The sequence below is a fragment of the Capsicum annuum genome, chromosome 2, assembly GCF_002878395.1.
Source record: "Capsicum annuum cultivar UCD-10X-F1 chromosome 2, UCD10Xv1.1, whole genome shotgun sequence".
Taxonomy (NCBI): Eukaryota; Viridiplantae; Streptophyta; class Magnoliopsida; order Solanales; family Solanaceae; genus Capsicum; species Capsicum annuum.
The window spans coordinates 143,939,261-143,951,208 of NC_061112.1; the positions used below are offsets into that span (position 1 = coordinate 143,939,261).

At 32.0% G+C, this 11,948-nt stretch overlaps 1 protein-coding gene across 1 annotated transcript; it reads left to right on the top strand.

Annotated features, from left to right (window-relative positions):
• Nucleotides 1–2,346: 2,346 nt before the first annotated feature.
• On the top strand, nt 2,347–3,418 carry LOC107861370 (phytosulfokines 3). Its single transcript, XM_016706709.2, has 2 exons — nt 2,347–2,734; nt 3,033–3,418. The coding sequence occupies exons 1-2, from the start codon at nt 2,612–2,614 to the stop codon at nt 3,159–3,161; spliced, it is 252 nt and encodes an 83-aa protein (XP_016562195.2). The 5' UTR covers nt 2,347–2,611; the 3' UTR covers nt 3,162–3,418.
• Nucleotides 3,419–11,948: the final 8,530 nt, after the last annotated feature.

Below are 11,948 nucleotides of genomic sequence, written 5' to 3' on the forward strand. Positions count from 1 at the left end.
TCATCAGTCTTTGTCTTTGACTTATAAAAGAGAAAAAAAGCTGAATCACAATCTTAGAAGATCTTGGCAAAAACCCTTTTATACTTAAATTCCTTTCTTTCATTCTTTGGCGTGCAGCATATATAAAATATACTATCGTTTACTTAACCAAGATGAGGAATTAAGCAGCAGTTTGTGAGAAGGCATGTGTGCTTTAGCAGCCGAAAGTGCTTATTGGATCAGAGCTTTTGACTGGTCGAAGATTTGCCTTTTTAACAGTTCAAACTTCAAACATTCTTTTCACTTTTGTGGTTTTATAAGGTCCATCCCATTTAATTTCTCTAAAGTATATAATATGAAAACGTGACTTTTGCATAGCCTTCCGCGTTTGGTCAACTTTGGTAAATAGGTTGTTGCACAATATGCTTTTCTGCAAAGCTCTATTTCTTAATTAAGTACGTTAATTATTAGCTAGCAATTCAGTTAGCTTATTGTATTTGAATATTCAAAGCTTTAACCTCCAATCCATCAAGTTGTACTGCGGTGATGATCATCTCATGATCATTAAATTAATGATTTACGTCTTAATTAAGTTAATTAACTAACACATTGCTTAACCCGCGTTATGCAGCCTTTATGGTTGTTGAAAGAAGACCAGAAGAGCGGATTGGATTAAATTAATAAGGGAACGTGACTGACTTGCATATATATATATATATATATTCATCACCAAAAAAAAACATGGGCATGCAAATTCTATCAAACAATAAAGATTCGTCGGTAAGCATAACTATTTAACAGTTAGAGATGAATTATCAAAAAATCTTGACAAATTAGCAACGAATTTTATCGCAAATTCTTCTTTTCTTTAGGGATATTTTTTATGATCGTAATGTCCGGATCAGTTTTTGCAAATTCTTTAGCGACATTATATTCATCACCACCTTTACAAATTGGATAATCCAAAAGCAACTCCATGCACGTAACCTTGTTTGTATGATAGTGAATGTCGTCTCTTAAATTAGCCAAGTTGAGAACTAATATAAATGCTGAAAATGTTACGAAATAATGCATACTACTTATTCAACTTCATTTGGAATTACTAGTTGCTTTCGGTATATATTATATATAAATTCTTATGCTGATATTATCTTTGGTTGATTATATATATTGTATATCTTAAAAGGCGAACTCCTTAATTTAGATGGTTATACACCAGTTGATGATCGTTTTCACTTTGAAAAATAAGCATCATATCTTACGGGCCATGATTATGAAGAGCCAGCTGATAAGGAAATTGGCCTAGTATATCACAATAAATATGTAAGAACCATTCATTCATCATTAAGTATGTGAAAGTTAAATGTCAACTTGTACTGTCTATCAATTCTTCAACTTAAACGGCGAGTCTGCAACGTAACCTACTTAACCTTTTCTGAGCCACAACAAGTTCTTAAAATTAGTTTGATGAATTAAATTGCCAGGTCCCCATATTATTTCACTATCCTCCAGATTTCCCCACAAGAGTCAAGACTACGTACAACTAACGGCACCACATATATTGAATAATTATGACAAGAATTCCCAGCTACTACCAGAAAAAAAAAAAAAGTAATCATCACTTACGTTGATAATGATCAAGAAAACCGTCAAAAGAGCATTCTTGGTTGTTCTAGAATGTGAAGTAATATATGCTCTCTTGTTATGGAAAATATTTGCTAACCCCACAGGCTAAGACAAGAAAAATATGTAGTGCTACTAGAAGCTTTAATAACTCCCCCTCTATAGGTACGTTGCTTCACTGAAATGTAAATCCGTCTGAGATCACGTTTGGATTGTTCTTTAGTCTTCCTACAAATTAAATTCTAGCGTAGGCGGTAGGCCACAAAAGCCTCCATAAATTAGTTCACAATTTGAATAACAATAAAAAATTCCAATGTCAATCTCCGAGCTAATAATGGTGTTCATTTGGAATTTCCTACTCAATTCGACAATAAAAATATACAATTTGCTTTCTACAGATCCCAAAAGCTTTGATAACCCCATTTTGCTGAATATAAACTTTCAGCACGACAATGCCATTTTTATTTATCAGAAATGATAAAAGAGTGCTACTTGCAATGGGAAGGAATATTTAAAGTGTAGTTATCTATTGATGGTATAATCAGTCATGTTACTAAGTTATTAATATACTAGTATTCACTTTCTTAAATTACATTGTCAATTAAGTCAAAATTCAACAAACAAATTGAAACGGATAGCATTAAAATTAGTTGATACTAGTGTAAAAGAATGCCTAAGAAGGCATTTTCTACCGGTAAAATTTCTCTTTATAAATTTTTTGTCATTCTCTGGTCATTTGTTTATTTCTGAAAAACACTTGGAATTTACATTCAAGTCCACTTAAGATAAAATTTCGTCATTCCCCTGATATCCATATGTATCAAAAGTCGCCATCCCACTCAACCAGGTTTACACTTCAACTTTGTGATTGTCATTCTCTTCATTTCACTATAAATTGAAGCCACCACACAACGCATAGTGCATATAGCTAAAGACAACATATATACATATTCCCCTACATCTTCCTCACAAGTCTAATTAAGCATCTATAATAGCTTAACAACCAAGCATGTCTAAAGCATCTGCTAGCCTTTTCTTCGTCATCCTTCTCCTGTGTTTTACCATTTCCTACGCTGCTCGCCCTGAGCCACTTTTTCACCAGGTCACTACTCTCAACAATATTCAACACCAGGTACGTACAAACTATTTGCAAAGACCATTATGTCTCTATTGAAATTTCTCACTGAAAAATGTAGAATGGTTATTCCCACATATATTTGAAAAGATAATCGTATTCCATGTAGAAAAATTAGGAAGCTTTCCAGTATTTCAATGAGAATGTATTTTCCATGCATATTTTTTTTTCTTGTACTGAACTGTTTCGGTGAAAATAAATTATATTTTATAACATAAACTTTATCATTGATTTGCTGTGGAAATACTTTTGTATCTAGTAGTGAGGTATTTATTTAGTTTTGAATTTATTTCAGGATGTTGTTGAAGCAAAGCAAGTTGATAAGGAAGAGAGCTGTAAAGGCGTAAAGGAAGAAGAATGTTTAGAAAGGAGGACTTTGGCTGCTCATCTTGACTATATCTATACTCAAAATCAGAACCCCTGAAAGAAAGTGCTATTACCAAGGACGAAAATCAGTTTGTTTTATAAATATTATATTTGACCAACTTTTCGGCTTCAAATATTTCCCCATATGTTTAATTAACGAAAGTAGTGATAGGACGACTTGATTATCACAAATATTATATTGCTTTCGGTGTGTTTCTTGTTGATTTTCCCTGTACCTTAAAAGTGTTATCCCATGTAAACTTCCTGGTGAATCCAAGCTGATTTGCTACTAAATTAATGTACTGTTTGACCTAAGGTTGCGTAATTACTTAATCATCATATTAGTCGGTACACTAAAGTTTGCATTAGTTATGCGTATTGTAATTAATATTCTTTTGAGTGAAAGGTGAAAAGCACAAATAAAACATTTCAATTTTTTGAGTTTCATCATATCTTAACTATCAAGAGTTTCCTACTTGAACTATTACCAACTTGTCGGTAAAACACACTTAAACTACTAATTATATGAGCTTTATACCTGAATTTTCCTAGGAATCATTTATAGTTTAGGTGTGTTTTGCTAATTAATTAGCTAGTTGGTGATAGTTAATGCAAGAAACAGACACTTGATACTTTAGATATAAAACTCAAACAATCAGGATACTTTAGGTGTGTTTTGAACCATTAACTCTTTACTTTTTAAATTTAACTTATTTAACTAAGTATAGAATTCGCGTGATTAGGATTTGCTAGGTAAAAGTAAGACCTCTTGTATTTACGTTGATAAGAGCTCTTAACAGTACTCTATTTAGAGGTATAAATTCACATCAAGAAAACACACCTAATGTCGGTTATTGCTCTGCTTTTTGGCTAACTCCTAAGCAAGCTTCTTTATAATGAGTTAGCCCGTAAATATTTTGTGTGATGGGGGTTATATATTTTCAATTTTCATGTTCAAGCTAAGTGCCAATTTATCCGTGCACCACTAGGGCTGGGAAAGTCAAATTGTCCAACCAAAATTGGATTTCTTTAAGTCAGTAATCTGATAAGATATTCGAAAGTAAAATTTCAAAAATATGATATTCGAATTCAGTATGAGATTAATATTGTTCTGTAATCCATATTAACCGAATTGTTTATCAAAAGTCATCATCCATCGGTCTTTTTTTTTTTTGCTGTTTGATACTTGTTCCGGTTCATGCTTTGATGTTTCATACATGCTCAAAGGTCTATCGATCTTTCATTTACTTTTTTATATCTTTGTGGCAAATAAGATGAGTATAACCTGTTAAGGTTATGTTTCAACAAATTTTGAAATAAATATATCGGTTAAAGATTTTTAAGAGCGCTATGAAACAAATGCATCACTTGAAGTTTTGAGTTACAAAGAAGATGAATGTGAATTTACAATTGAAACAAAATGCATTTTGAGTTACAAATGCATTTACAATTCATTCATTTACGTTTTAGGTTCTTGAAAGAAAGACAATTTTTTGTTCATGAACCTATTAACTATTATTTAATTAATACTCCTTTTACATGAAATTTTTATCCTATAAATAGCAAGTTCTTTTGTTTGAAAAGACAAACACTTAAAAAAAAAATTACTTTCCCCTTGAAAAATATTTGAGAGACATTGAGCAAAAGGTGAAATCACCAATTCAAGAATAGAAGAACAACATTCTTGAATGCTACTTATTTTGTGACTTAATTGAATCCCGAAGATAGAATTGTTACTAATTCTTCCGTTTGCTTGTGGGAGAGACTTCAACTATCTTCAAGAAGCGTATTATCATGTCTCTAAGCCAAGCAAGTTTATTTTGAATTTCTTGTACAATTATCATTATTGTTCTAACAATTTGAAGATAGTTGTCTCAATGGCTTCTACATCAATATGAAATAGTATTTCATCTTTGCCTAATCCTAATTTTAAAATATTTGATGGCAAAGACTTTCCTAGATGGCGTGGAAAGATGAAATTCTTTTTAAGACGATTAAAGTTGGCATACGTTCTTGAGGAACCTTGTCCTAATGCTCCTGGTTCTGAGGTAGCATCTGACGAGGCTAGTTTGATTAAAGAACAAATTGTCAAGTGGCAATATGATGATTATTTGTACAAGAATTATATTCTTGGGGGAATGTCCAATAAATATTATGATCAATATTATGTTAAATGCAAATATGCTAAAGAGATATGGAACACTCTTCAAGCTATTTATTTAGCAGAAGAGGCGAGTTCTAAGAAGTATCTCATTTCAAATTATATGGAGTTTAAAATGGTTGATGACAAGTCAATCACTGAACAAGTACAAGAATTCCAACTTATAGCTAATAAAATTGCTATATCTGAAATTATATTGTTCTTGATGAAAACTTTCATGTTGGTGCAATTATATCAAAAATTTCTCCATCTTGGAAAGAGTATCGAAGCAAACTCTTACACAAATAAGTAGATTTGACTCTTGAACAGTTGCTGCAACACTTGCAAATTGAATAAGAGACACGATGGCGCGATAATAATAGTTTGAAGGAACCTGTCATGAAAGCTCATATGGTTGAAGAAAAATCAAACAAGAAGGAACCTGAAAATAAAAAATTTTCAAAAGCAAAGAAGACTACAAATTTCAAGTGTAATGGTGTCAATTTTAAATCTGGTGAATGCTATTATTGTCACAAAGTTGGTCACTATGCGCGTGATTGTAGAATTCTCAAAGCCGAAAAAAAAAAAAGCAAATAAAAATAAAAAAGATGATCTTGTGACAATGGTCATAGAAGCATTTATAGCGGAAGATCACATGAAATGATGGATAGATACCAGCGCAACTCGTCACATATTAGGTAAAATTGTATATATGGGAAACTTCTCCTCTACTAAAGTTGTGAAAAAAGGAACTATTGAACTGAAATTTACTCTCGAAAAGATAGTTACATTGATGGACGTATTGCATGTTCCTGATATTCGAAAGAACTTGGTGTCAGGTATGCTTCTTTCGAACCATGATTTGAAAATGATTTTTGAGGTAGATAAGTTAATTTTATCTAAAAATGGCATGTTTGTTGGAGAAGGTTATGTTGCAAATAGAATGTTTAAACTCAATATTGAAAATGAAAATATTTCTGCTTATCTTGTGGAGTCTCTAGACTTATAGCATGAACGTCTTGGACATGTGAATTTTAGATCCATTCAACTTACGGTGAATAATGTATTAATTAAAGATTGTGGAAAGAATCATACTACTAAGTGTCTTACTTTTAGTAAATGCAAGATTACAAAAAAGCCCTTCAAGACAGTTGAAAGGACTTCCACACTTTTGCAATTAATCCACACTGATATTTGTGAGATGAATTGATTGTCATGTCATGAAAAGAGGTATTTTATCACTTTTATTGAGGACTACTCAAGATATACTTATGTCTTTCCATTGAAAATAAAAGATGAAATATTTGACACTTTCAAAACATATAAAGCAGAAGTTGAAAATAAATTGAGTAGAAAAATTAAATCAATTAGGTCTGATAAAGGTGGAGAGTACTTAAAGTCAGATTTTATTGATTTTTGTGAGAAAGAAGGTATTGAAAAATAATTAACCATGTCCTATACATCACAACAAAATGGTGTAGCAAAAAGAAAAAAATAGGACTTTCATAGAAATAGTTAATTCTGTGCTTTATGGATCTGGTATGTCTGAAAATTAGTGGACTGAAGCCTTACTTTCAGCATGTGATATTTTAAATAGAATTACTTCCAGGAATCATGATGCATCTCTATATGAACTTTGGAATAATCGAAAACCAAATATAAATTATTTTAAAGTATGGGTTGCTTAGCTCATATTCGATTACCAGATCAACATTTAACCAAGATTGGCTATAGAGGAGTAGATTGTGTGTTTATTGGTTATTCACAAACCAGTAAGGCTTATAGATTTTTAAATCTTGAGACCCCAAGTCCTCACACAATTATTGAATCTTTACATGCTAATTTTTTTAGCATATATTTTCCAAGAAAAAAGATTCTTTTGAACAAGGTTCAAGTTCTTCTATTTCTCCTCTTAAAAGAAAAATAGTTTAGTCATTGGAAGAAAGTCAACCAAGACGTAGTTCAAGATTAACCAAATCAAAAGACTTTGGACCTAATTTTCAAGCTTAGTTGGTTGAAAAGAATCCTGAAAATTATGATGAAGCATGTCTTCACATGATGCTCCATTTTGGCGTGAAGCCATTGATGATGAAATGCATTCTATACTGTCTAATAATACATGGATATTATCAGATATCCCTCCTGGATGTAAACCAATTGGTTGCCGATGGATTTTTAGGAAGAAAATGAAATCTGATGGTACTTTAGATAAGTACAAAGCCCGTTTGGTAGCTAAAGGTTTTACTCAATTGAAAGATATTGATTATTTTGATACTTTTGCACCTGTGGCTCGGATGACCTCTATTCGTCTCCTGATTGCTTTAGCAGCAATTTATGGTCTTGTGATTCATCAGATGGATGTAAAAATTGCATTCCTGAACGGAGATTTAGACGAAGAAGTCTACATAAAATGACCAGAAGGATTTATCAATCCTGGTCAAGAATGTAAAGTTTGTAAGCTTCTTAAATCTCTTTATGAATTAAAATAAGCTCCAAAATAATGGCACGATAAATTTAGAAAAGTTATGATTTCTAATGGCTACTTAATCAATGGTGAAGATATCTGCATATTTAGTAAATTTCAAGAAAATTCTGGTGTTATAATATGTCTTTAGGTAGATGACATGTTGATCTTTGGAACTGATATCGAAAGAGTCAAAGAAACAAAATATTTTCTTGCTTCTCAGTTTGAAATGAAAGATCTTGGAGAAGTTGATGTAATTTTAGGCATCAAAATTGTGAGATCAACAAATGGTTTGACTCTTACTCAATCAAGTTATATTGAGAAGGTTCTAAAGAGGTTTGGTCATTTTGACGACAAGCCAGCTCCTACACCATTTAATCCTAGCATCAAACTAGTGCAAAACTCTGGTGGTATTCTTGATCAATTGACATATTCTCAAATTGTTGGGAGTCTTATGTATGTCATGCATTGTACCAGGCCAAATATTGGTTATGCAGTAGGAACTTTGAGCAAGTTTACTGGTAGCCCTGGAGTTGAGCATTGGAATGCCTTAATTCGTATTTTAAGCTATCTGAAGGGTACAATTAATGTTGTCCCGCATTATTCTACCTTTTCAACAGTTTTTGAAGGCTACAGTGATGCTACCTGAAATTCTGATCCGAATGGCTCTAAATCTATTACTGCTTGAATTTTTACTTTGGCCGGAGCAGCAATATCTTGGAGATCAAAGAAGCAAACATCTATTACTCACTCAACTATGGAGTCAGAATTTATCGCTATGTCTTCTGTTGGAGAAGAAGCTGATTGGTTGCGGAGTATAATAATAGATATTTCGTTATGGGGTAAGCCAATACCACCTTTGACTATATATTGTGATAATAAAGCTGCTATATTTCGGGCTTCAAGTGATTGTTACAATGGCAAGTCAAGACAAGTTCGTCTCAAACACAGTCATGTGAGAAGATTATTGAAGGATGATATAATATCGCTTCAATATGTGAAGTGCAAACTCAATTTAGCAGATCCTTTGTCTAAAGGGTTTTATGCAAGGAATTAGTGGTACAAACTTGTAATGGGATGGGAATAAAGCCTGTTGAAAATTGATTGTACTTTATGGAAACCCTGCCTAATGATGTAATCTTGGGTTCAAAGGGAAAAACAAGTAAAGTTACAATTGTGAAGCACATCTATAAAAAAAAATTTCCTATAGAGTGAGTAGATGTGCATAAGTTGAGATTTTTTCTCTTGATAAATCTATAAGACCGATCTCAGTGGAAGTAAATAATAATACTCTTGATAGATTTGACAGTATTCCTACAAAAGAGAAGAATGAGATTATATTCTCTTAATAAGTCTATACACTGATTTCTGTTGGAGTGTGTAGGAATGCTCTTGATAGATTTACTAATACTTTGCTATAAAGGAGGATGAGATTAATTTCTCTTAATGAAATTCATAGACTATTTAATCAGAGTATGCAAAGTAACTCTTGATGAATTCACTACACTAAGTTCGAAGTGGAGGCCGCTTCAATAAGATTTTAACAGGAAAATCTTAAAGCACTTAGCTAAAAGGATTCAGGACACATGGCTGTAAGGTGTCAAAGGATTTTGATTTTCACCGAAACATAGCAATATGCATGGAGTATTTTTCTACTTCATTCAATGAACTACTTAGTTCAAGATTTGTTCACTAAGTAGTCAATGATTTAGAAAGTCTTCACTAGCTAATGGTTTAAGTCCAAAAAACACCATTATTGATGCATGTTGTTAGATTGACGTCTCAAATGAATTTTGTTTTTTATAAAATTTCTCGAAACAAGTGGGGTTTGTGAAGTTTATGTTTTAATAAATTTTGAAACAAATACATCGGTTAAAGATTTTTAAGAGCTATGAAACAAATGCATCACTTGAAGTTTTGAGTTGCAAAGAAGATGAATGTAAATTTACAATTGAAACAAATGCATTTTGAGTTACAAATGCATTTACAATTCATTCATTTACGTTTTAGGTTCTTGAAAGAAAGATAATTTTTTGTTCATGAACCTATTAACTATTATTTAATTAATACTCCTTTTACATAAAACTTTTATCCTATAAAGTTCTTTTGTTTGAAAAGACAAGCACTCAAAAAAAAATTACTTTCCCCTTGAAAAACATTTGAGAGACATTGATCAAAAGGTGAAATCTCCACTTCAAGAATAGAAGAGCAACATTCTTGAATGCTACTTGTTTTGTGGCTTAGTTGAATCCCGAAGATAGAGTTGTTACTAATTCTTCCGTTTGCTCGTGGGAGAGAATTCAACTATCTTCAAGAAGCGTATTATCATGTCTCTAAGCCAAGCAATTTTATTTTGAATTTCTTGTACAATTATCATTATTGTTCTAACATAACCAATACAGTTATTGCTCTCAGCTGGATCCGAGGCTTTGTCGATTGAAATTAAAATCTAAAAATTTAATATTTAATGCATGTGTGTTGTCACTTCAATAAAATCTTGTTGGTATTTATCAAGATCATAAAATTGTGGTTCTGAAGTTTTGACTATGAGATTTTTGTGCCACCAACTTATTTTCTTGTAACAATATGTAGTGCATGGCAGTTTAAGCAGAGAAAATTTAACTGAATCACTCATAGGTGGTATGATAGAGCCTAGCAGTTAAACTCGGATGGAATTAATTATTAATAGTTTCTCTCTTAAATATTTTTTCGGGATTTACCAAATTCAAATTTGATTTATTGATTGAATCAATCATCAAAATTTTAACGTTTGATATCTACTTTTAAGTTCAATGTCATATTCAAATTTTAAAAATACAGAATGAAATACTAAATATTCACCCCTCTACAACTATATCCCTTCTCTTGACTAATATTTCAATTGGTTCCTCTTCCTACGTGTATTCACGATGTCGTGATTAATAAGTGGCACATTAGAAAGTTGGACCTTGGACGACATCACCATAAATATGTACGAATTTTTCGTTTATCGCTAAGAATAGAAAATTAAAAATATCAACCTATAATAAATATTCTTCAACCAAAACGACTTATTCTTTTTACCTATTTATAATTTTCCAAAGATCTCTGATTCATATGTACCCCTACGAGTTCTAGCAAATTAGAGATGCATGCATGTCCCCATATTTCACTTTCCTCCAGAATATCCACTAGACCACGAGTACAATACCAAAATAATCAAACTATTAAAATTAACAAGAAGACCAGGATTGAATTTTAATTTCTATTTTATTCTAGAATGTGGGCCATTACGTGTTTCACTCATGTAGAAAAATGCTCAGGACAGGTAGAAAAACAGAACGCCCCTGGGATCATAAAATTGTTTGATCCATGTGTAGAATGTAGATCTATATTACTCAAACTTGCATCTCATTCTCATAATGTTGATTACTCAATAGTTTATTTGAGGTTAATGCTCCTCAACTGTTCTAATGTTCTTTCCTATTAATTCCTTCAAGCTCTAGAGATCGGGTGAAGGTGGAGCAATTCTTGTCCTAGGGGAGTCAATTGACAATCTCATGTCTATCGGTCACCTATATAGAAATATATCCCTATATATTACTCCCTTGACAGCTTCACGTGGTCACTTTTTTATATTTTGAATCCTGGTGAAAATTTTAATTCAATCCCGCTGATGATGATAATCAAACTTTGCAGATTAGACCAAAAAAAAAAAAAAAAAAGAAAGGCTGATTACAGGAAGCCCTGATATCTAACGCAATCTTGGATTGGAGGATATATAAACTTTTGAGTTTCTAGTTCTAGGACATGGCTTTATTTTCCCTTTAATTACGGCCATCACACAAAGAAGTCTGAAACACAATTTTTATAAATATTTACTAGTCAGCAGAGCATAAATGCGTTTTTAATTGGAAAACTGTGAATACTATACTTGCAATAGGAACGTAAATTTAACAACCAATATATCAGTAGCGTTATGCACACGTGTAAAGTTTTCTTTCATTAAATTCCTCTAGTTGCTGTTAATGAATACCCCTTTGAAGATTCCTTGTTCTTTTATCCTAGTTCACATTGAGGTAATCAATTAATTTCCCGATTCTCCATTACCCAAAAAATGTTAAAAGTCACCCACCAACTCATCCTAGTTCTCACTCAATGTTTGATACTGGTCCTCCATTTGGCAGTATAAATACCCCCAAGCAAATACGATCACACATGCTTCATATATATATATATATATATATATATATAGCAATATT